The 26,843-nt window shown below is 44.2% G+C and overlaps 1 protein-coding gene across 1 annotated transcript in view; it reads right to left on the bottom strand.

Moving 5' to 3' along the window:
* vstm2a (V-set and transmembrane domain containing 2A) overlaps positions 1–26,843 on the bottom strand; it is a 100,056-nt gene that overhangs the window by 14,168 nt on the left and 59,045 nt on the right. Inside the window, exons 3-4 of the mRNA XM_030099513.1 lie at positions 12,914–12,964; positions 9,171–9,504 (exon numbers count right to left, since the gene is read on the bottom strand). Of these exons, the coding sequence (XP_029955373.1) occupies positions 9,171–9,504; positions 12,914–12,964 (385 nt within the window). The remainder of the gene's footprint in view (positions 1–9,170; positions 9,505–12,913; positions 12,965–26,843) is intronic.

The following is a 26,843-nucleotide window of genomic DNA, read 5'->3' as shown; positions in this document are numbered from 1 at the left end:
CCCTTCTCAGAAAATCACATCTTTATTACACATGAATATTGAATCATCTTGTTTCAGTGGCTGGAGATTATTACTGACAGTCATTCAATCCAAGCTGACACGACACATTCACACATGTTTAGATAGATTTGAGCTGCGTCTTCTCAGTGGATGTAAAGAAATCAATTCAACCCTCGTACATCTTGTTTTTCTTCTCTTCGTGCTAGAAGGGTTTTGCTACACACCTCCGACATGTTTCCACTGGATTCTCTCACCAGAAAAGTCATCTGGAGGTGGATGGCGTGTCTCTCATCAGTCGGTGACGCGTCCAACGCCACCAGATGACCTTTCTGATGAGAATCCAGTGGAAACATGTCAAAGGTCCGCCGCTAAACCCTGCTAGCATGAAGAGAAGAGAAAATACTTCAAACTGAAGGTGTAATGAGCTGAGCTGACCTGGTCTGTCACAACGTTTCCTTCCATTTTAATACTCACAGGTTCTACATTGGTTTTTGTTTTTCCAACTACCTGAGCCGATGCACCAAATGTAAAACTATTTCAAAGACGGCGCCCGGTGCTATTTTTAGCAAACAACAAAGAAAGAACGTTTGTGAATAATCGTCTCTTTTGCATTTTATTAGTCAAGCAAAAAGAGAACAATGCAAACTGTCCCACTGTGGAGCGTTTCTTCGGTTCCGGCGTCTCCAGGGTCGACTTGTCCTCACGAGTCATTTCACAGTTGAACTCTCTGAGCTGCAAAGCTTGATTTTTGAAGAAGAAGCTGCAGAGTTTACTGTTTGGAGGCGTAACGAGCCAGAGCGTCCGTCTATGCTCACAGACCTTTTTTAGGGGGGGGGGTGGCGTCTTTCTCGGTGCAGCAGACCCACGATGAATACTTTTCATTTTGTCCCACTTAACCTAACACAACACCGCACGTTTTTGCCAAAATGTTTTTGGCCGGGCGAGATGGCGACGCGGAATATCGATTCCAGGCCAAGCGAGGCAGCCGGGTTCAGCGAGGCGGGGAGGTGAATCACCGCCGCGGCTCCGCAGGGAGCTCAGGCTGGCTTAGCGCCAGTTCCATCTCCTGCCGCTGATCCCCGGCCGGCCGGGTGACTGACTGCCTCTCTGACTCGCTCTCTTATTTGCCCGGTGGCTCCGTTGGAGAACTTGCCGTCTGATTCGCCGGTCGGCTCGGGTTTGTGCCCGACTGGCTGCTCAAACACAAGTGGCTGTCATTACCGTGCAGCCTGACTGTTCGGCTGTGAGCGAGGGTAAATGTGATAACACAGTCTAGTGAGCAACGCAAAAGCCCCCGAAATTTCCATCCGGCACATTTGAACGGCACTCCCTGGCAGTTCGGTGTGTTTTAGTCCACATTACAGCCGCCATTTTCCAAAGCACACAACCGGAACTGACAGGACCAACAAACAGCTGATTCGGGCCTCAGCCAGCGGCAGCCGCTCCGTTTCCTCGTTCATCTGCAAGTATTACTGTTTCTGTTCTCTGCAGAAATATAAATTGTGGGAAATGTTTCAGTATACAGGACGAGATTTGATCTGTTTCACGCTTTCGCTGTTATCTGACGGCAACGGCGTTTCGTTTCAAACAGATCAAAGATTTTGATAAACAGAGGAGCGAGATGGGGAAAGAGAGAGGTTAGAAAAAATGTTTTCAAGAAAGATAAGTTCAGTTCAGTTTGTCAAATGTGAAAATTAAGTGGTTTTCTTTCAACCAACAACATTTTCAAGTGAAAACTGAAAACTTTCAGCGTGACGGCGTCGCTCGAACCCACTGAAAACAAAACCTTTGGAAAACAGCTCTTTTCAAAAAATGTTCCAACTCAGTCTTGGTAGAAACGGCGGAAAAATCACCTTTTTAAAAATGCCCAAATCCCTGTCCAGGCACCTGGGGAAAGCGCTGTTTTAAAAGCGTTGGTAGTTACAAAGAATAAGATTTCAAAATGTTAAGAATTACTCATTTTAGGAACAATGTCATGAAACTAATTATCAGTCTCGAAATGAACAGTTGTGACTTTGAGCAATACACTACAGATGTTTTCCTTCAATTTATCCATGAAGATTGTAACGATAAAGTTTATTAAATGTTCCCCACAGTTTCTGTTACATTTTGTATGATACTTGCATTAAATTAGATTCTAAAAATGAATATTTAAACAAGAAATATTACATTTAATTTCCTCCTTTTCTGTCATATTGTTCAGTAAAAGTTAACAGAAAAACATCCAGAGAAAAGAAACATGCATGAAAACATCCCCGTCACTCCCATCCCGACATTTCTTTTGCATCTTGAAAAGTGAGGCTGGAATCAAGCTGAACTGGTTTAGCAAGAGTAAAGTGAATTTCTGACTGTTTTTGAAGTAATTAAAAATAAATTTCCCAGATGCAACGCTCCAGCAAAAACAAACAAAAGACAAACGCTGTTTCTAAAACAAATGAATGAAAGATACTCCACCTGGAAGAGGCCTGTTAGCTGCGAAATTGGTTGGATAACCAAAGATATGTCGTTTGTTTTGGGTTGTTTCACCTTCTGATAAAAAGACAAGACAAATCTTGTTTGGGCCCCGGTCTATTCTGAAATCTTTGACATTCAAATTCTGCTTAGTTTCTCCATGTTGTTGTTTCTTTCTTCTGGCATCGCAGTGACAGAGCTGAAGTTTCACATGTCCAAACATTCTTCAGCCCTGAAACATCTTCGTCTGTGTGACGAACCGGGAGCACAAAGCATCGAGCTTTGCTCAAATATCAACAGTGTTTAATTATTCCCACTGGTCCACTTCACGGTGAGGCAGTTATTAGAGCAAAACTGTGAAATTATAGTACAACAGTGCACCTTTCAGCCGGAAAACCCTGACCGCTGACAGATGATATTAATAAAACTGATTATCTGTTTGTCACGGCGCCTCTTACTGGCTGCCAGATATTAGGCAGAAGTGGATATTCGGTCCAGAAGCAGAAGAATGAGGAAGAGATTTGAGTTTCTGAGTGTTCTCTTTTCTTCTCGTGGAGGTTTTACCTTTCGCACTGTTCTGATACGGCTGGTTTTAGGCTTTTCCTGTGAGGCTTTCCTTGTTGTCTGACTGGCTGGTCACGCCTCCGGAACACCTGCCTGGACACTTATCAATGAACTAAAGCCAAAATGAACGTAACTGAACTACGATGAGAGTTTGTTTGAGCTTCTGAAGCGTTTGAAAAGAGATTCAGTGGCACGTCGTCCCGCTTGGGCCTCGACGTTATGCACATGGTCATAATGTTGCGGCTGATCATTGTAAAATCCGCTATAACAGCCCAATAGAAAGATCGAGCCATATTCCTCCCCTCTGTTTCGATGAGGCAAAAGGAGGAACATATGAGTCGGTCCAGACCCGCCGACCCTGAAGTGACCCGGCAGAGCCGCTCGCCGCCACCTCCTGGACAGATGACTCACTGCTGCTGCGCCGTCGAGGCGGTCTGAGGAAATATGGCCACGCTTAAAAACAAGGTCAGAAGGTTTTCGGTTTTTTTTTTTTTCTTTCTTTCTCGTATGGCTCAGTGGTTATGCAATCAAGCCAAGTCCGTGTTGGTTTTCTCCCTTTTGGGAAGCAGGCTGTCTGGCCTTGGGGTGAAAGGACGAGCTGGAGAGGGCGGGGGTTTTTATTGCAGCCCAGCTCCTCCCCTCACACACTCAGCCTTGGTCACCTCGACGGCGGCCCGGCCGAGGTCTAATGGCGGCCGACAGCCCGGCTGTGAAGAGCCCTGGCCCCCCTCGCCCCCCTCGCCACATACGGAGCGTGCCTCGTTGTTTACAGACGCAGCGATGCGGGGAAGGAAAACATCTGCACTCTCTGAGGTTCAGTTCCATCCTGGACCGTTTCCCCATTGTGGCTCGTGCGCCTGCGACCTGTCGGCGGCAGAACGCCGTCGCCCTCAGCCGTAACGCCTCGCCGCCGCTCAGGCAGCCGTGCACGGGCATTTATCAGTGTCAGACACACACACACACACACCGCTCAGGACTCACCGCAACACAGTGGTGTCGTCAGCATAATGTGGCTCCCTCATAATCTCCGACTCGGCAGCCCTGGGGATTATTCAACTTTTTACCTCCCGTCACTGAGAGCTACTATCTGGTGTGTGTGTGTGTGTGTGTGTGTGTTTCCTCAGGTGATGCTATCTGGGCCGGGGGGGGGGGGGGCATTTTGTCTTTTCACTCGTCTCAACAGCGGAGAGTCCGGCGACCTTCTGGGTGAGGAGGAGGAGCGCCGCAGATTCACCGCGGTCCGCCGGTCGCACAGAGTGATGAGCGGGAATTTCTGCAGAGCCACCTGAGGCCGAGATGCAGGCCGCTCGGCGGAACGCCTGCTGCTAATGATGCAGGATGACTGCCGTCTGCGAGAGCTGCAGCGGGGAAGATAAGAGGGAATCGGGAATGGCTCAGCTATGTTCGCCGTACGAGGAATAAAAACCCGTCCACAGGGCCCGAATGGAGAGCGATCCCGTGAATTTCAGCTAATTGCGTTCAATATTCAGAGCAGGTCCTCAGCTGAATACGAACAGGGCGGATCCATTACTTTACATTATGCAGAAACCGGCCAGATGTGATTTTTTTTTTTTTTTTTTTTTTTCATATACGTTCCGCAGAGAGTCGGCAAAGAGTTTTAATAAGTCCACAGAGAATGAACTCTGTAAACTTTGACATTGTTACGCAGCAAGCTGTTTTTCCTTCACGGCCCTCATCCAAATCAAATCTGTGCAATATCACAAACACACACACACACACACACACACACACACACACACACACATATTCTATCAGTCACGGCTAAAAAGCTACCTGCGGGTGTACTGTAGAGTTTGGACTTCTCCACAGTTTACTCCTGCAGTCCAAAAAAGGTGAGACGGCGAGTCTCACCGGTGTGAATGTTTGCGATTGTCTCCGTGTGTGACTAAAATGCAAGATAATTGGGAATGTTTAAAAATACGCAACACATTTTGGTGCTTTATCCAGGTCACATTTGCACAGAGCCTTTGAAATTTTGGACTCGGACGCTTTAATACTGACGATAATAAAAACTACTTGCAGGTGTTTCACTGCAGGGGGGGGAAAAAAGGGTTTCTGAGGAATTTTTTTAAGCCCAGGTAAATTTTCCACTCAATACCAATAGTTGAAACAGCTGCCAGCAGAATGTTTCACTTGTTTTTAAATAAAAAAAATGTATATATCACATCAAAACTAAACTAGATTCACTTTTGTATCATTTCTCCACATTAGATATGACATGATACGATAAGATGAGATAAGATAAGATAAAATGAAGTAGCATCGCTGCCGCAGCAACTGGACATTAATAAAAGAGAAGCAAAAGAACAGTAGTAATATAAATATTAAAAATGTGGACTTGTAGTCAAATACACTCAAAATTCACTCTCATCTACTCGCCCAACACTATATACTGAGACAGTTTTCAGAAAATTAATGTCATAAAATGAAATTGTGGACACTATGAGACAAAACAAACTGACCATGGGATTCTGCATATTTCAGCTCCTCATTAGTCACGGACTCGGCACTGATCAAAGCAGTAATAACAGGGAAAACTGTGAGATACCAAAATCATCTTATTTTCTTAGAAAGGAGTCATAATCAAATCACAACGAATTAGTTCTGACTCATCGGTTTATATGGCCACTTCAGGCTCAGTTAATTTTGTTGTTTTTGATTACATTACAGTGCTTTTTTTTTCATTTCATAATTATTGAGTGTTAAAGGCCTTCAATTAACACAATTAATGCTCTGTTGTTGCTGCTGATGCCTCTCACTGATTCAGATACGTGAAAGGAGGTTTCAGTATTACTTGATTATGACCTTTTTATACATCGTCAGTGAAGAATCCAGTCTGATGTGAAAACATTCTCTTCTACCGGACAGAGAATCAAAAAGGTTAATAAAAAAATCTGAATAAAATGAGTTTTAATCCCAACAATGTGTCCGTTCTTATCCTTTCCTCTGTTTCTATCTCCCAACCCCAAGCAGAACGGTCATGAATTTGGCACTATAGAGATAAAACTGAATGGACTTGATATAAAATCACAAAAATTTTAATAAATGTGAAAATATTTTGCCTGCTTTGACAAAAATGTGATATCTCTCTGTTGCGTCCAACTTCTGGAAAGGAGAGCAGATCATTTCTACAGCAGTACAGAATTTGGGAGAAACGTGTCCGTATTATTCAGCATAACTAAGGAACTGATGAACAGAATGACTGTTTAGTCACTAGTAAAAAGGACGTCCCTCTCCTCCATCGGCCCATGAGCTCATCTCGGCGTTCCGCTCTGTGTGTTTGGCGCTCTCTCTCACATTACGCTTAATTTTCGCCCGCATTGGTCCAAATGATCCGGCGGGAACGCGGCTGACCTCAACATCATTACTCTCCATTAGCCTGATGCGCACGTCGGCGCCGACAGCTGGGCGGCATGACACAGCACACGTTGTCGGATTGAATCTCGGCCTCGCCGCGCTCCGCGAAGGACAGAAGTAGCGTTCGTGTTCCAGAGCGAGCAGCCCTGCGTGACTACGGAGCGTGGTGCCGGAGTAAAGTGGCTGTTAAGGACGAGAACGGGAGCTCCCACCAAACAGTCCCACTGTGAGCAAAATCAGGACTACCAGTTCCGCCGGCAGACAAAAACGACGGCATTCTGGTATTCTTCAGTGAGTCAAGCGTCTCTAGAGTGGAGAGAGACCAGTCAGGTTTGAAGAAGAGACAAAAAGTGTCACCACGGTTCTCCCAACGTTTTCTAGAGCGTTTTCCATCTCTCCGTCCCTCAGCAGAGCTGGCAGCGCCGTCAAGGACTCCACCCACCCCGGAAACTCCCGGGCCGACGTTACAGGTCACACAAAACCAGGACTAACAGACTCAGGGACAGCTTCTTTCTGAGAGCGAGCTCTGCAATCGATAGTGTCAAAACCAAGGGAACCGGTTCCCCGGAGTTAGACACATAGCGATCAAACTGATCATGTGGAGTAAATAAGTAATCTCTCTAAGGAATAACCTGGTTTATCAACTGGTTTACTTTATGTCTAAAATCTCAACTGCATCTGCACTGATTCACGCTGCGATTTCTATTAATTATTGTTTTTACTTGAACTTTTATTAGTTTCTTATGCTGCAGTAAATTGCACCAAAGGGAGTTTGCGCTCCAGTTTCATTGTACCCTGAGTAACAATGACAATAAAAGGCTTTTTCTATTCTATTTTCACAAAAGTTTCCATTTTCATGAAGGTATCTTGTATTGTCGAAGGTTTTTAGAAAATGTTCATAAAAGTTTTCCATATTCATGAAAGCATTCAACAAACTTTCATGTTTTCATGAGATTTTTCCTCTTTTGCAACAGTTTTCACTTGGAAATGTCTCGACGCGTTGCGTTGTTGGCTGACAGTAACCGTTACTTTACTCTTATCCGTCTTTCATCTGCAATGCTGAACAGTTCGGAACAAGGAAGCATTTCTACAACAGTTCAGGCCTTTTCTATCTTCTCAGTGTGAAACATGTTGCTGTGAGCACAGACTGCTGAAGCTCCTCGTGGTGCGTTAACAGCACACAACTGTTAAAGTGTAGCTGTATGAACATCTGGACGTCCATTTAATGCTTCTCCTATCAAAGAGTTTAATCAAATTGAAAAGTGCTTATTTGCATTTATTACAAACCCAATAATCAAGTTGATGTTTTGTAATGGAGTCTCACCAGGACGTGCTGTTTATTCATGCCAATCTGTATCTGTGTCGACTGAAGCTGCAGTCCTCGGCCGAAGACCGTCCGACTCCACCACCTTCATTATTTGGTAATGAGTTGCTATTATAGTAATTATCATAATGGATAGTTCCTCCGGACAGCTCGCACAGATTTGGTATCATTGACATGTGGGCATGAGAGCATTCCAATCAGCGGTTTACGGCGCCGTTCACACCCATGAGCAATAACAAATTAAGTAGTGGACAAACCCAGAACCTCTTCAAATTAGAAATCCAGTCATCGGCGGATTCGGCGTCGGCTGCTCTTTCATTCCCTTTGACAGATTTAAAACGTCTGTCTCTCTGGAAAGCTTTCCAGCGGTTCACAAGAAACGTTTGAAAGGGTTTATCATGCATGTCATTAACTGATTCCTCTGTTGAGGAGGCATGATGAGATCTTTCAGGTTCTTCGGATGAACGATAAGAATAATGTTTTCCTCCAGAGTCCTGACTCGCAGTCCAGATTCTCCCGGACTTGGTAGTTTTAGAGTTGACAGTCAGTCTGTCCAGCGCTCTTAAAACAAAAGAAATGCACAGATTCCTTGTTCTGCTCTCAACTCCAGAGCAGCGATGTCAAAAACAATATATTTCAGAGGTCACATCCAATCCAATTTCATCCTGAGGGCCCCGGACCGGTAAAATAGAGCTGTGATAACCTTCAAATTCAAACTTTAAAGTCTTTCTCAGTTGTGGTGCAGAGCATATGTGATGAAAATATTTTCAAAAAACCAAATGATTACTTAGACAAAAGAAAAAAAAAGATTAAAATCTCAACATGAGGGCAGTTAAAAAAAAACAACTCAAAACTCTTGGTGCAAAATAAAAAAAAAATCTGCAAGCTTTTACAAACTGACCCTGACAGCATGGCTTAGAGCCCAGTTTGCATTTTCACAACAGTGTTGCTTTGTAGCTTTCATTGTGCTGTGTTGCATTGTGTTGTATTGTGTAGTGTAGTGTTGTGCTGTGCTGTGCTGTGCTGTGTTGTGTTGTGTTGTGTTGTGTTGTGTTGTGTTGTGCTGCCTTGAGTTGTAAATCTATTTTTGACAAGCTGCACCACTCTAAGCCTCCCCACAAGTGGACCTTGAGAACGCCAGCTGTAAACAAAGTCAACGCTCTGATTTATGACAGTCCTCGAACAAGACACAGCGGTCCTGATCCGTCTCCCTGACGTTGCGTTTTCCATCAATGAGCAGTTTGCTTCCGAAAGGCACCACTTTACACCCGCATTGTGTAACGCCATCATGGAGTCTATTGTTGGTTTCCCTGAATCGAAACCAAACTACGCTTTTAACCAAAGTTGTCGACTCACAAATGCATCAGAGAAGGATTTGTCCCCGCAGTGGAAAGTCCTGCCGCAGAGGAGCTTTTTTAGCCTCCGTTACGTAACGCTCCCGGAGGGCACTCACCTGAGCCGGGGTTGTGTTTGGCTGTGTTGGAGGATGTGTGCGAGGTGGAGGTGGAGGCCACTCTCTGGTCTGAGCTCATGTTGTCCTGACCCATGGAGTTGGATTTCCGTGGCTTCTTGTCCGTCAGGTGCAGCGGGGAGCTCTTCTTCGGGGGCGGCGGCGGTCGCCGGGGCCGGGCCGTGGCGTTGACCTTCAGCCAGGCCTGGGCTTTGTACTCCACGATCTCGTCGTAGTTGGCCCGTGTCACGCGGCACTCGTACAATCCTTCGTCGCTCTTGCTGACTCTGGAGATCTGCAGCTTGTGCGAAATGTCGTTTCCCTGGACTTTCACTGTCTGTTGGAGTAATTAAAGAAGAGCGCATTGTCACAACAGCGGCAGGCTCGATAAAATACCACAAGGTCTCATGACTCATGAACGGACGCCCGTCTCTTAGTGCGACATTTTCAAAAACCCGAGCCGATATCTTCTACTCAATGGTGTGAGCACAGAATCTGAGCCGACCTCCGATCACTGCTCGAGTTATTTTATAAACCAATTTCAGGATAAAAGTTAATTTTCTGGAGAGTGAACTGAGGGAAAAGTTGTTGGAAGATAAACTTACAGTGTATGTTTTTTGTCACTTCTCAAAATTAGGATGCTCAATCACGGTGACACAGCGATTTTGTAAATCTAATATTGCTGGAAAGTCGTCCTGATCGTTGATTCGCAACGCCGCTCGCAACGGCTGAAAAACAAATGAGAGCTTAATCGAGGCAATAAAGAATAATGTTTGATGAGGGACAAATTTCCATAGTCGCGTCGTATACGGACTCACTTCAACCTTGAGAAAGTGAGTCAGAAATAATCTTTTACTCTGAGTCTGAGCGCCGGAGCAATAGATTAATGCCTTTCATTTTAAAACACACAGTCTTCCTCTGAGGGACCATTTTCACACACTCCAGAGCGGCCCAGCGAGAGCGCTGTGGCCTCACACAGTCCTGCGGGAAAACACTCTGGACCGCCGGGAAAAATGACCCAATAATCCTTCATTTAATATTAGGATACTGAAAATCTCATGTCTGCTTCAGCTCCATGTGGTGAGGTCCGACTGATTTCCACTTCTATCACCTGAGAAAAGCAACTTCTAGTTTATTCATTATGAACTTTTAACATGGTTGAAGACACAAAGGAGTTAAGGCCAAATCCTTTTATTAATGTTATTTTTTTTCAGGTGAAATTGATTCAAAGTTGATGTGAAGCAAATTCAGGGATTTTTCATGATAATTTCAATTTGAAAGGTTTCTGGTTTTGGGGGAGTGTGGTGATATTAGATCAGTGAGAAACTGAATCCCCTTCTGCAGCGGGATCAGGTACGTTCCTCACTTTGACCTAAGAGGACGGAACTTCATGGCTGTTATTCTGAAAAAAACTCACAATCGACCATCACAGCAGCTTTATGTCAAGAGCGTGACCCACTAAAGCCTTGTTTTCATGACGCTCAAGTGAAAACGTACAGTTTTCCTTGTGTTTCGGGTGTTTGTCGTCATGACCACAGTGCCTGGAGAAACTGAAAACACAGTTTTTTTTAATCTTTTAATCTCTTTAATCTTTTAATTTTAATTTAGTCTGTACGTTTCTCCTTATGACGCTGATTACATTTTTGAGTTTTCATGACTCCATGTGTCGCGGTTTAGGCTTTGTCTCGTGTTTTTTGAACGACTCTGACTCCGTCTCTGGTTTCAGGCTCCTTGGTTTCCTTTCTTCGCGTCTGGCTGCTGCTCGCTGCCCTGATGTCTTTCACCTGTGCCTGAGTGTGTGACTGTCGACACATGGTGGCTGAGGCTCACCGGTTGTGGACATTTGGATTTTTTCAGTTTTGCCCTTTAGTGTCTGGCAGTATAAGTTCTCTCCACAGCTCAAAAAATAACACAATGTCTGTCAAATCTAGTGAAAAAAAGACAATAGTTTATCATAAACTTTGTATGAGTTCAGTTTGGACCTCCCTATGGCCACAAGTAAACTAAAATGACATTTAAAAAAGTTAACAGTGCCTTTTCGTTTACTAGTCTGAAAAAATGTGCATTTTTGCAAAGCCCGTTACAAGCTGTGTGCTGTGACTCTGTGAAAAGTGTCTTTTATTCCAATCATGCTTAACCCGGGGCTGTTTTTCTAATTTCCAGCTGGTAAGAAAAATCTCCAAATTCAATCAGTAAAAACTTATGACTCGGATGCCAAAAATGAACAACCTTGGGCTCTTTGGATAAGAGACACCTGGGAGAATTTAGAGACACAATGAGCCTCACTGTTCCCATCACCAGCAAAGAGCTGTACGTCTGAGAAATGAACACATTACAATCAGCATCTGACACCAACTGGGGAGGAAAAAATATCTACTCTGATGGAGCAGAAACAAGACACACAAATGCTGCATTCAGGCAGCAGCATTTTCAAAAAGTTGCGTTGCTGTAAACAGGGCCTCAATGAAAAGCTGGGAATTTCGAAGTGTTTCACACAAGCAACTCCTCCTTGGCAGACAGTCACCCCTCTCTTGTATAAAATGACCTGAATAATGATAAGAATTGTACTTAGAGTGCAGAAGTGTCAGACTGAATGTAGATAATCAGACGAGCCGCTCGGGGAGCGTGTGCATGCTGTGCCCATCAGTCAGAGAGCAGAGAGCGAACGCTGGACACCTCGGACACTCAGCGGACACTAATTGTCACGGTGTGACACACGAGGGCAGAAAACTTCAGGATAATGCGGCGGTGGAAGAGATGAAAGGCTCTGGCTGTAATTTCCATCAAGTACAGTCATTGAAAACAGCCTTGAATTGAGAATGACACGTAAACCTGCATGATAATGCCCTAATGCACTCTTTGAATGCCGAACAAAAAGACTGAAAATCAGCATCCACGTCCAAGCAAGGGAACCCTAATTACCTGTGAGTGTCCAAACAAAACCACGCACTGTGAGCCACGGGGAAGAAGAGCCAAGTAAAGTACTTCAGGACTGGTTATCAATTTCACTTTATCCTCATGTTTTTTTTTTTTTTTTTCTTTTGTCTCGTCTTCCTGTCAACTGTTCAAAACCTGGGCAGGTTCCTTCAAGAAGTGTCCAAGAAAATACTTTTTCTCTTTCTTTGCTGAATCACATTTGATTTTTTTCTTTGATGAGAAAAAGTACAAATCGAAAAACAAGCTTGTTTCTTTCTTTTTAAACCACTTTTGCAGTTTGGTTCTCCAAAAACAAACCTAAAACTTCTGCAGTGTCTGGTTGTCTGAGTTATCGTAAAAACTAAAACTAAAACTCAAACACTGCTTTCATTAATGGTTGTAATTCAGAAAAAAATTTAAAAAACAGCTTCATAATGACGGAAACGTCAAAATGACACAACCAGAGCCGCCGAGGAACAATGGCCCAGCTCGTAATACAGCAGCATTTACAATTTTTAACTTAATCTCAGATCTGTCACTTCCAATTGCACGCATGTGTGAGGTCAATGATTGGAGGGCTGTGTGGCACACTGGGCACATTCAGAGTGGCGGAGGGGAAGAAAAGGGGGCGGAATGGCTGCCGGGGCATGAGTGCAGGAATGGAGCCGCTCTGACAGTAATAACACGCTGCCACTGATTTCACTGATTAGCTCCTTTGTCTGCTTGAAGGTGTATTATTCGTGGAAATCAGCTGCTGTTGTACTGGCTCCGAGGGAGATGCTGCTCGCTGGGAGCGTGATGGCGCGCGGCCGGCGCTCGTTTCGACTTACACTTATTTTCGTCCCCTCGTCATCGGGATCGGGCTCCGGTATCATCTCCATCTGGCAGAAGAAAGAGACAGAGGAAGAGCGTTAGCATGGCAATCGTCGCCTGCCGTGTGAAGCGCGACTCCGAGGACACGTTCGCAGCCAAAGATAATGCAAGTCTAGTGTCGGACTCACGGAAAGCAACTTCGAGATTACCGCAACAACTCAAGAGAAAAGGCATCGTCTGTCCACCGAGGGTCATAAATCTTTCAGGGAAACATCAACACACAGTTTACGGGCTGAGCGACTGCAGCGCTGCTGTTCCTCCCTTTTAAAGCCAGCGCCACTCTCGCCACTGTTCCCTGATTTATTTTTAGATTCTTTTAGTGCTTCTGTGGAGAAATTTAGGATGGCATCCGGAATTTCGGCGGGTGTGAGAGGGTAAACACCCGGTTCAAACCGGGATGCTGAGGGACCACCGGGACAGCTCTGAGAGACACCATGGTCCACACAGCAGTGTTACACAAGCCAAGGTCCACCGTCATGTAACAACGACGCATTTAGCAACTGATGCCCCATTTGCAGAATGTTGGAAGTGAAAATGTGGCATTTTTTGCAATTTCATTTCAGAAAAGTTTCACGTTTGCATGGGAATGTTTTAAAAACAAAAAGTAAGTAGGCAATATCATCAATAGTTATAACAGTGACTGTCAACTCAAGAAGTGAGCACAGGAACTATTTACTCCAGCCATGGAGAGCACGCACTGCAGTGACAATTCAGAAAAGTTCCGTTTCCATGGAGACGGAGTCTGAAAAAGTTCCACCTTGGTTGCCATTTTCAAAAACTTGCATTCTCAATGGGAACTACTCAGACGTAACTTCTCAGAAGTCTAATCAAAAACTAAACAGCAGCAAAGCTCCGACTTTCCTCAAACACGAGGCCTACAGCCTGAATCACGGCGCGGCCATTGATCTTCAAGGCTGTGAGTTATTTCTCCCACGTCGCACGCCGAGTGAAAAGAAAAGTCCGCTGACTGCAAAGCTGAAGAGCAGTGCAGGAGGAAGATCCTCCAGAGGCCGTGGAGGCGACCGGCCCCGGAGCGGGAGGGGGAGAAGGGGTAAGGCTGCTACCCAGGACCACTTGCTGCAGCAAGCGCGCCTTCAAGTGCTGTAATTACCTCAGAGGAAGCGGGCCGCCGTTCCTCAGGAGGACGTCGGGCAGACAGGTGATTAATGAGCGGAATTAGGAGCCGTAGCTTTTCTCCCGTCTGCATGTATGCAGGACTTCTACATCGTGACGCCGCAGACGGAGCTGGCATCCGCCGCTGTATCGGGGAGACGTCTTTAACGGCCTGGCAGAATTAATTGCCCCCGGTCCTGGCTTTGGGACCGCTTCAAGCCATCAATTTCAGCCTCCTCTTTCTTTACAAACCACTATAACAGAAGTTATATGGGCTGGGCTGCGCAGTCTATATATGTCACCTGTGGAGGATCAAGCGGAGGGCCGGTGCTGCGCTCGGGAAAACAAAACCCGAAGACTCAAACGCTGTTTAATTGCTTCTCAAACATTTCATTATGGAGAATTCTATGGGGCTATTAAAATGTCTTTTTATCACAACACAGCTGAACTGTTCTTCTGCAGCTTCCAGCAACTAATCCATTAACACAGTTTCTTGTAAAATGGAATGAACTGTTGTCATTTTGTTTTGTTTTGCTTGAAATCCGCTGCTTATTTCTCTCTGAGCGAACGGGAAACGAGTCACACTCAAACAGTCTTTTTGTCAATCTGTAATCTCCAAACTCTTTCCCTGCCTTCCAGGGTTTTCCTACGTGAGCTAAACCTGTAAAGATGGTTCAAAACCAGAAGTGTGGGACGCCCTTGGGCAGCACCAGAGATCACAAGAAGTACTTTACTGGTCTTAGCTGTGAAGTTACTGCGATTAGAGCTCGTGCACAGAAAGTCCACTTTTGTGGAAGTTCGCACATGCTTTCAAAAGTTGCTGTTGTTTCTCTTCTGGAGGCTTTAAGATTTATGAGGCTTTGTGAGAGACCTCGCTAACATAATTGAAGGAAATGTATTCTTCATATGTCTCTAATTTTAAGTTCATTGAGTCGGATGCCTCAATCCGTCACGCAGTTGGTGTGAATAATGACAAAACTTCTGCAGGAAACTTTTCTTACACTCAAATAAATACTGATTTTTTTTGCCATTTGCCAACAAACCTCCCTTTCTCCTTACAGTTAGTGCACCTGAGAGATGCTTTTATTTGGACAATAGGGTAATATGTATTGGCACCTTATGGCCTTGTTCATCAGCTTTAGCACAATGGATTTAAATTTTAAATTCATACTGGGTTCAGATGTTTGGAAGGACCATCACTCTACCACCAGCTGCAAAACAAACAGCTCAAGTTTTGAAAATTCTACTCAATAATGGTTTGCTGGGAACAAAATATGGCCACAAGAGGTTGTGTGTTTGCACTCGAACCTTGACTTTAGATTGATTGCATTTGATTATCATTATTATTATTATTATTATTAGGACAGTAATGGGTGAAAATCTGGAGACGAAAGTGCTTGAAAAGCTGTGAGTCACCTGTTATCCACTCCCCCATCATCCCACAGATGCACGCCATCCGCCTCTCCCCAGTCTGTTGTCTGGCAGATTGTTGCTTCATTAATGTTTCAGATGTTGCTGCTTTCTCGCCATGCCGTACCTGTTCTGCTCCAGGCTTTCCGATTCCTTTAAATAAAGTCAGACGGGAAGCGTCGGAGGTTCTGCGCTGGGGTCCACGCTCCGCGGCCTCGTGTGAACCCTGAACACACTCACACCGGTCTAATCAGCCGACGGGGTAATCAGCCCGGCGGTGTCAGCGGGGCTGTCTTCTGCGGCGGAGACGACACTTTTCTCCGGATCAGTCGCAGATCAGGGGCCTGGCGTGAGGCGCTTAGCGGTTCTCCAGCAGAAGAAGACACCACAACTCCAAGACCACCACGTCCAGGAGGGTCACGTTGTAATGACTGAAGTTTCAGGCGTCTTACTCTTAGCTGAATAGCCATCGAGGATACTAAACATGTTGAATATATCTACTCGACTCCATTCAGTGCCATCATCTGCCGTGTTTTGATTAAAGCTTTCAAAAAAACAAAGAACAACAAAACGTGTGACTGGAAATAATTCAGTTCTGTCTGGGAGCATTTTACTGCTCATCGTTTTTATCATTCTAAGCTCGAGATAAAAACTGTCTTCTGCTCTGACCTTTTGGTTTTTCTGTGTTTGTTATTGAATTGTACTTTCCGCTGCTTTGTCTAGGAACTGGCTGGAAAAGCACCTCGTGTTCATGTTAGTGATTAGAATGAAAAGGGGTTGTTTCACTGGAGTAACGCTGCCATTGTTGGCGCCAGCAGCGGCTTAATCTCCTGCCATCTTGGCTATTTGTGCCTGTTTCAGCCGCAGCACGCCCTCCAAATCAGCCCCCTCGCCGCACATTCACCAGCAGAGAGACGTCACGGGCTGGACTCGCTTCCTCTTTCATTCCAGAGTGATTTGAACTTCCTACAGCGTTCACGGCTTGACCCCGCCGGTCGTTGTTACAGGTCCGCTTGCTGTGCGTTGCTCAACACACAACATGAACACACTGATTTTCTTCTTCAAACAGCACGTTGCAGATACCTCAGTGTGTGCACATCAATGAATTAAAGCGGAGAATTGAGGATTCAGTGACGGATTATATATGATTATATAATGTTATTTCCATCCCATCCAGTGTAATTGCTGCACATCCATTTGAAAGCAGGCATTGAGCTCATATCTCATCAAGGAGGCTTTTTTTTTTCTCTCCCTGAACCGATATAAAGATTAGAAAAGCAGAATGATGACATTTAAACATGATATAGTATCATTACATTACACTGTAAACCACTATGACGCAGCACTCGGGCCCTGTCTATAGGCTACATATCAAAAGTGATTGTTTGCAAATTTTTGAATCAGAAAAGTGCCGTGTTTAAGCGTAAAGTCAGTTTACACGAACATGGCAGCCGCTCAAAGCACAAAGGTTTCCCTTTTTTTTTTGGTTGAAAATATCTCTGGAACCCGTCACTGAAACGTCTCAAAGCGATGCTGCAAAAAGGCCTGAAGAGACAAAAGCAAAAATACTTCTGAACAAACTGAAAAAAGCAAAAGTGAACTTAATTAAACTATGGCTCCATCTGCTTGGCAAAATATGCAGACGTGACGAGAACATTACATCCACTGTTATCCATTGTAGTTCAGTCAGCCTTTTGTGATAAGAAATTCAGTCGGCCAGCGACAGAGACGGTTCTGTTCACTCGACATCATACGAGCGTGTTGTTCTAAAGTGCTCCGCTTCGTGTAGCGCTGGCTCACAATGAGTTCCACTGGATCTTTTCTAATGTTATTTCTGATGGTTCGATACAAACGGCGTGGTACAGTCCGCCTGCGGCGGGCGGCCGTACGCTGGCGCCGTCGCCGGGCCCGCGCCGAGGGTTTCACCTTCTCCTGCACACTTAAACCGCTAATGGAAGAGCAAACCCACTCAGCGCCGCGCGGCAGAGGTGGAGGTTAAGAAGCGCAGTGGGCGCCCGGCGCTCCCGGCTCAGCGTGCGCCGGCCGTTCGCCGCCACAAACCTGCGCACGCCGCTCCGCTCCGCTCGGCTGCTGCCGATGCCAGCGCTCAGACGGCGCTCGCTGGCTTTCTGAGCTGCAGCCCCAACGCCAGGAAGAAAAAAAAAAAAAGAAACTAAATGACTCTGGAGACCGTTTGGAAGCCTCCAGGCCCGTCGCACTCATTTGTGTTCAAGACTCCAAGCAAAGTTAGCGCTTGTTCTCAGAGCGATGTGCTTTTTTAGCTAATGTCTTCCATGATTCCATCGGATGAATCTGCATATTTTGTAGATTCAATTGTAGAAACACACACACACACACACATATATATATGTATATATATATATACACACAAGACTAACTTTTCAAAAACAGCCTGATGGAAGTGGGATAAAGTACGTCTCCGTGCACAGGGAGGGATTCAAGTTCAGCAAATTCAAATTGAAATGGCAAAAGAAACATTTGCAACTAATTCACGTAAGTTCTGCCAATAACTTATTTTAAATTCATTTTGCATCTGGTGGCCACAGGGCAAAAAGTCAGAAGCATAAAAATCGTGGAGAAATAACTAGAAGAGTAAAATTGTTCTGCTTCTGAAAACACGACTCGTGGAAACTGCATATTTGGTTTTAAAAAAAAAGGAGAAAAATACATTACTCGAGATTATTACAGTAAATGTTCTTGAAGTGTAAGCACGCATATGCAGCGCTGATATAAGACGCATGACTACAATTAATAAATGTCCAATATAGCAAGACCAATATGTGGTTTTACGAGTTTTAATTTTCAGTCATCAACAAAAATAACCGTATGACTACAACCAGTGTTACCACGAACACATTTCACTACAGAGATGATTAGATAGCCACGAAGGGGTCGTACCTATCACTATATCCTGACCTCCAGTCATTTCACTCTAGAAAGAAAAAAAAAAAAACCAATATATATGTAAAAAGCTGAAGCTTTGTCAAAAAATTAAGGCATTACAGTAAGCAGGCCTCTTAAAATCACATGAGCGCTCACGAACTTTGCTTTAATGTACCTATACACTCATTTCTACTTTAAATTCAATTGTTGGATTACGTATGGTGCGAAGCGGCTCGATCAGCGGAGACACTGCGTCTATTGAAGAAAGGGCCGAGCAGCTCAACCCTCTGTATGAAGACATAAAAGGCAAATGACTTTTTAATAGTTGCGCAAGTGAAAATGAGTCACGATACCAGTCAGACTTATAAAAGGGAAAGGCCACTGTTATTTTTAGCAACGTACCATTTCACACGGTTAAAGAGAGGTCTTTCCATGAGTTCACGCATTTATTACAATCCTCTAATATCTATGAAGCTGAAGTGGCAATATGGAAATTGTAATTAACTTTAGTATTATAATCATTTTAATCAACTTAATTTGACCTGCTAAGGCTATATTTAATTGGCTCTAAATTTGTAAGCGGTATTCTTTATATGCGATAATTGCTTTTCGGTTGGCTTTCATCATTTGGGAGCGTACCTGAATGACCAACCAGATGTAAGTGACAAATCTGTAATCAAGGGCATCGGGGCGGTGAGTTTATGAACAGAAAATCCTCAATATCTCTGGTATGCAAGCCATTTTCGCCAGCCTTAAAGACCAAAGGGACTGACGAAACCAAAGACTGATTAACCAAACACCATTCTCTCATGACTTCAAACCAATACGTCATGTACAGGCTACTTTCCATCCAAACAAATGGGAAAAGAGTAAAAATTAGAAGTCTCAAAGTTGGCCTGAGAGTTTTAAATGAGAAAATGGATGAAATGTGTCACGTTCATGATGCGGTTATCTGAAAATGTGCACAAGCTGACAGTCTGTGTCATTACAGCAGATGCTGTGAAGCACTAATGGTTATTTATATTGGCGAGAATCAAATTATAGTCTTCAGTGGGCCATAATTCTCCTCTCATTCTAGTTTAGGTTTGAGTTGACTCAGGTTTGCACAGCTGTTTTATTGACATGAAAAGCAGAAAGTAACATGTCAGTCAAGAAACCCGAGTGACACGACTGTCTGTGGGGGTTCAGGATGTGCATGGCCGACCGGTTAAATGGGTAAATATCCCCATGCTTGATTCTCAGGATCAGAAATATGAGTAATTTTGTATTTAATTGATCTATAAGATGCCTCTTAACTGCCATACATTCACTAGCCTGGAGTTGGAATCGTCTTCCTCCACATGGTGGTGCTCTTGCTAACGAACGAAGATGAAGCAAGTTGAAACTAGAATATAATAACTTCACTGGAACAAAGCACAAGAACTTCAACCCAAGCCTTTCAGTAACACCCTGAACCAAGCTGCTTTGGCCCCACTTACATTTTTCAGTGAATATGTAAAACCGTTATTTAGCTTTAGGTGTCCGTTTACACGACAACGGGCCTCGGAGCAACTTCTGACAACACTCCTTCGTATAAACAGGAAAAAGTGCAACTTTTTGAAAATGCAACAACTTTGTCCCCGTGTAAGCGATGGAGAAGAAACGTTTCCAAACCCAAAGCCGCCGTAACCAGTGATTCTGCACGTGCTCAGTAGACGCTCCACCCGAACAACATTTTCCTCCTGAGTGTCATGACTCCTGAGTGTATTGTTCTCTGGGGCGCGCGTGTGTGTGTGTGTGTGTGTGTGTGCGTGTGTGGTTTTAATCCAGCAACCAGTAGTGCTCGCTCGTGGCCCAATATGCCAACTACATCACCTTCAGCTTTTAATTTAGAAATCTGTGACAACAATGACTTGATGCACACATTATCCACACTGTGGACAATGGCTGAAACAAATATGAGTAAACTGTCCAAGGTTTTGGCAATTTTCTTCACATTTTTCTGTTTTTAGACTGGTCACTTAGTCCTTTCATCAAATTTTCATTCAGTCATTGATGAGAGAAATCAGCCAGAGCAGCTTTCTATACACACATTATGAGTGCAGTAATAACAGTCACCTTAGATGCTTTCAATTACAAAAGAAAAGTTATGGACGAAAAGCAATTATTTTGTATCAAGCCAATGTATTTAAATCAATGCTCTAACAACATGGGACAATTATCAATTATTGCAACAGTCACGTTTTTCTGTTTCAGTTAGAATTCTTTTCACCTGTTTTAAAACATCCCTGTTCCCCGACCGCTGCTCGTGTATAAATCACCTCACTTTGCTGCACCAGCTGTCATAATCAGCGGTGATGAAGTGTCCGAGTCGTCCAGCACGAGCCTGCCACCGTGGCGAATCACGCCGCCGTTTGACATTTCATTAAATTTACTACAGTTTTGTAATCCGACTGTCTTTAATATGGAGTAAGAGGAACTGAAGGTCGCCGCCCGCATAAAAATGTCCGTCGGAGGAAAAAAAAATGATGAGCCTCAATTTTTTTTAGCTCGCAGTTTCCATCTAATTGCGCTTCAATTTTCATGCAGTTCTTCTGACACTTATCTAATATATCGCTCCCGAGCTAGTGTCCATCTTGGAAGCCTTTCTCTCAGGTGATTGAGGCATTTTATTTGCAAGATAAATGCATTTTTGCACAGTTTCGATCGGACGTCTACAACAACGTACATGGCAACACGCAAGATCAAAGCCAGTAGCGAGCTTTGCTTTAATTCCACATTGAGCAGTATGAGGGTTAATACTGTGAAAGAGCTTATGAAGAAGAACATCTATTCTATATACCATAAAACCACTTTGCAGGTCGTATAGCTTCAGATCGGACGTGAAAAATTCAGATTGGGTCGTCCATAGACCTTTGTACTACATTAATGTACAAGTAGCATTTCCTAAATTTGACACGCTGCTCCTCTGAAGGTGTATTTTTCAAACCTGTTTGGACAGATGGTTGATGTAATGCACAGTGTGGAACACACACGCTCGACACACACGCAGCTCGCTTTAAAGAGCTCTCATCCAGTGTGTCGGTGGCGAGAAGAGGAATTGTTTTTTGTGACAGTCTCTTTCTGCCCTGACTGCAGGTCAACCACTGCACCGCCTCTGTTTACATATTGAGAATAAATCCACATCTCGAGCTTTCAAACATAAAAAAAAAAAATATTTTTTCATCCAAACTGATTCAGTGAGTTCACAGAAATAAAAGGAGAGTCTGTATTTTACAAGTGTGAACCCATTAGTCACCCAGCACCGGACAAGTGCAATTAAGGTAATTGTGACATAATGAACGTCCAATATCAATTCAGAACGCCGGCATTTATCACCCGCGGTGAATAGACGACTCAGATGCTGCCTCGCGTCGAGAAAAGAACGCCGCCAGAGAGAGCCAGCACTTGTGTGGCCTTTAACTCTCCCACCTCGTCAAGGTCTTTTTCTTATCTGAACGTCTACCTGAACAAACTGAAGCGAGTTTGGCAGCGATGGAAAAGTTCTGAAGCCAGAGTAAACCTCCATTATTTTCCCATTTGGATTTCATTTTTGCCGCTCGAGTGGCCTCTGAGCCGCCGCCTCGGCCGCCCGCGACTATCTCCATTCCAATCGCTTGTCTCTTTATTGCCAAACTCTTCCCGCCATGACACGGCGCCACTCTTCATGCAAATCTCCAAATTGACTTCTTGTAAAATGCGCTCGCCAATTATTGGGCATCAAAAAGGCTTCGCTGGGCTGCTGCGGCTAAATGAATGTCACATGAAGGGAAAGCGGCCATCAGCTGAAGCTGAGACCACCCTGCTGCTGGCTCCGCGAGAACCCCACCGCCCCGTCAGCCACGGATCTGCAACCGGCGGAAAACACACATTTTTAATGAGTTTATCATCGGCTCCACCAACACAAACACTCAGAGGAGGTTAAAGTCCGGTCGTGGACTTCACACGACACGTTAAAGCCTGTAATCTTAAACAGTGACGGTGGAGCAGAATGTGTCATTACACCCTGCAGGGTAAAGCTCCCCTTCATCTCTCAGCATATCAGAGCGCCAGCTTCAAAAGAGCATTGAAATACACATGAAAAGGCCTCGAAACTGCCCGTGTGTGTGTGTGTGTGTGTGTGTGTGTGTGTAGCAAGCGTAAGGCCCATGAGTCAAAGTCAGACTGCAAGAGGCTGAAATCTGTCCCAGAAAATGACCGAACCCTGCAGTGGAAGCCCTGCCTGTTAACACTGTGTCACACTGAGAGCCACGCAAAGCCACCTCACTGCTAGCTCACTAGCGCTAGCTTCATGCTGTCAAGGTGAGTTTGCAGAGACATCCATGCAAAAGGCTGCAAAATGCAACAAGAGGGGTGTTTTCTGCTACATTTCACTGTGTTTTACAGCAGAAAGTCTGATTAAAATTGGCTTTATGTTGAGAATTTACTGATTTTCAGTGCTTGAGGGCCGATCTGGAGACGCCGCCGACTCGGGCAATTTGGGGGACAAAATCTGGCTTGTGCTCTCACCGAGGCGACGCCAGGGCGACGTGTTACTGACATCGCCCACCAATCCACTGAAAGGTCACCATGGGTCTCCACAAGGCTGCTGCAGAATTATGACGGAGACGGAGAACAAGTTAGTCTTTTACAGAACTTATGCTTGATGCCACAACATCATTATTATGGCTATTTTACCAGTTTGTGCCACGAAAGACGGAATTGGGCTGAATAAAAAAGTGTTCCACAGCCCCAGTTTAAACTGTTTGTAACACATTGTTAGGCTGATAGTACTGATTCAAAGAAATATAAATCCAAACGTCACCTGGTGTTTGGTTTACATGCTCAGAAATCTTTATAATAGAACTTAACATGGTTTGCTAAAACTACTGAAATCCATAATAACGCAAAGTAAAACCATCTTCTCTTTTTTCCTTTCAAAGGAGAGCGGTGGTCGTCGTTAGCGAGCTGTAACCGGAAGTCTTCCTGATGATTTCATTATCGTTGGCAGCGTTTCTTCTCCACATCGAGGGACGGCAGCGCGGCTCGCGCTCGGCCAGCTCATTTCATGTTTGATTGAAGTCATTAGGCTCATTAGCGGTTGGACATCCTGTCCTTCCTGCAACCTTCTGAAGAGGGCCAAACTTCAGGAAGCTCCCGGACGCAAAGTCGTCCGACGCCATGCAGGACGCCAGCCGGGCTTCTGCTCTGCTTTTTCCTTCTTCCATGATTCAGTGTTCTGGGAAAATTATGGCAATGGAATCAGAATTTGTTGACTTTTTGAGGGCATTTACGTTTTATACACAGAAAATAAATGAGAACTGCGGTGGAGGTTCTTACATTTAGGAGTGAACAATAAGATTTTTTGAGTCATTTTTGGAAAAAAGCAGCTTAAATTTTTTAAGCGTATTAAATTTAGATTTATTCTTGCATTCTTTTTAATGCTTTAATCATTTATATTTAATCTTTATTCTGATTCTCGATCTAAACGTTGTGCTACTTCAGCTGATCCACTTTTCTCCTGTTGTTCTGAACCCGTCATTAAAAGTTTTATAACCTTCATAGTTATAAATATAGAACATAATCTTATGAGCAAGTGTAAAACTAACCAAGACAACATTTTTCATGTCTTCTAAATATATTTGGGACTGTTAAAAATGCAGATGAAATGATTCTTCCTGAGGTTTCCAGCACAGAAAGCTACTCTCAGACTTGTACAGCCATCCATCCATCTCCAAGCACACCTCGCTCTGTTTGTGTTATTATCTCGGCGGTGAGTCCGTTGCGGCCTGACTGACCCCGTACGCAGCGTGTCAGGACGCTTCGGCCTCCTGACAGCCGCAGAAAACGTCTCCGCCATGAGAAAATGCCACATCCCCGTGTCTCCGAACCCGGGTCTTTGTGGAGCCGTCCTTTGTGGCGGTGCTCGGTAATGACAGAGGCAGAAATCCATCATGGAAGACGGGATGAGATAACAGCTCCAGCAGAATAGACCGGCGGCGTGATGATATGTTTTGCGTTGGTCGAATATAACTCGCCGGCTGAATCTTCCCCACTCTGCCGCTACTTACACGCCCCTTCCACGCAGCGTGCCGCTGGGAGGAGCCGGCTGTCGTGGGCTCTTTGTGGCGCGTGGCGCCGAGGCAGCACGCTCCCGTGCATCAAACAGCACAAATTCATGATGTTTAACAATGCAGGAGTGTCTTGCGGGGAGTGCACGTCTGCGGCGGTGTGATTTTGATGAACGCCATAAAGAAGGGACAGCTGTCGCACGAGAGGATAAAACCGAATGATCTCCTTTCTATTGCACCTCTGCAGAGACGGCGACCGACGACAAGCAGCGGCAGCAGCAGAGAAATGAATCAAGCGGGATCCGAGCGTCATCTTTCTCTTAGATTAGACCCTCGTGTCACCATCTGGAGACCGCGCATGCTCACCACGGCCGTAGTAAACGCTTCTTCTGCACATCAGTAGATGGACACTAAGAACAAAGCTCTCCTCCGGAGAGTCAGGATTCCCAGTCCAGACTCTCCTGGTCCTGGTCTCAGTCCAGACTCTGTAGTTTTAGCATTGGCAGTCACCATTAAAACAATCCAACTTGGTCGTGCTTTCATTATAATACCAAAGCATTACCATCTCACGGCTAATTCCAGCATTTTCAGTGTTTCCTGCTGTTTCCTTGTAGACAAACGTAACTTTCAAAACTTTGCTGAAACAGAAGCAGTGCCTTTTTCTCTTGCAATGCTGCCGTGCACACAGAGCCTGGGATTCTGATTGAATCTAACTGAGTAAAGCACAGTGGCGGATGTATGGAGCTGCCTTTTACAGAAAGCCTTGAATCACATTAACATTGACTTGTACGTTTGATTGTTTAAGCGCCGCAACGGTCATTAGCAATAATGTATTTTCACGTGGAACTCATTATAAAGTCAAACAAAAATTACCACTTAGTGTGAGACCAAGCTGTCGTGGCGTGACACGGCAAATTAGAGTATAATCGCATGATTTTTGCTTCCGACGTGTGAGACTTGGCAGTCGTTGTTACACTTATAGATTCTGAAACACACTCACTTGATGTGACGGGATAAAAATAATACAGCAGGGAGGGGGTTTGTGCTTTATGAGTGCAGCAGCGCCTGGAAGTTTCAGGCTTGTAATTCTATTAAAAGAACATGAAAATGATATGAAAGTCCCCACAGATTCTGCTAAAAATTATTATTGTTATTATTTTTTTTTTTTTTCCTTTAAATTCAGCTCTGGTGGTTTGACATTTTCATGACGTCAAGCCGTCCTCTTTTACCAGATGTAGATGTCGTATCAGTTTTTGCCGATGGTTCGAAACCATGCATTTAAAACACATTTGGGCCGACGGAACCAGACGTCTCAGCAGGGTCCCTGAGGGTTTGCCAGCTTCTAGTTTGGAAGAAAATTACAACTGAGGACCTTTTGAAAGAAAGTCTGCGCCTCTGACTCTGGTTCTGCAGGGTTCTCCCAGTTCAGACCGAGTTCTTCCTCTCTCCCATCTCTTCCACTTGCTCATGTGGAATTGTTGATTCTCCTCAGTAAAAGTGCCTTGAAATGACTGTGTTATAATTGTTGCCAGAGAAACTAAATTAAAAATGTTGAGCTTTGTGATAACAAAACAATTTGCATTAAACACAAACAGAAGCAGATGAAAATGTATTTGTGCTCGGAGACTTGATGACAGTGTTAAATAACAAAGCTCTTTCTCTGCCCAAAACTTATAACCAGCTGGGTTTTTTTATTTGTTTTTGAAAACTATTCTTTTTTTCCCATCAAATGCGCATCCACAGCTTCCACCAACAGCGTTTCAGAAGAGGGACATGTATTGTTTTTGTTTGTTTTTTCTTCTTTTAATGCTTTTGAGTTCTGTGGTGACAACTTATGAAGTAAGTAGAGCTTTGAATCAATTATCATAGAACTTTTGAGAAGTAATTGATTGGTCTCAGCAAAATTCTGCCATGAAATCAGTTTATTGCACAGTTTGTCTTATTTTACTGGGAAAAAGAAGCAACTGAAAACATTGCGAATAAATCTGACATGGCTTTTCTTCGCCAGTCCTCATTTTCAATTTCAAATTTTTACTTTCTTCATTCAAGTCTTCTTTGCTTCTGATCCGACGTCATATATTTCATGACTTTCATATGTTTTCATATGTTTGCCCTCCTGCTGCACCTATCTTGTTTTCTGTCTCTTTCATTTGTTTCTACATGTTATAGATGTTTTTTGGAAGTGAAAGGCTTAAACAAGTCTCAGGAAAAGTTGTTTAAAATTCTGCATTTCTCGAATATATCTTGAAATGACTCAGTTTTCAACCAAAAACGTGTTTTTCACTGCAGAATTGTTGATTTATCAGAGTTTTTATGTTCAGATTGTCTTTTAGAAACCTTTTAGAGATCATCTCTAACTCTTTGAAAAGGTTTAAAGCATTTCAGGAGACAA

This window comes from Salarias fasciatus, chromosome 9, assembly GCF_902148845.1.
Source record: "Salarias fasciatus chromosome 9, fSalaFa1.1, whole genome shotgun sequence".
Lineage (NCBI taxonomy): Eukaryota > Metazoa > Chordata > Actinopteri > Blenniiformes > Blenniidae > Salarias > Salarias fasciatus.
Note: the sequence above shows the minus strand (reverse complement) of the source record. Positions and strands in the feature narration are given on the sequence as shown.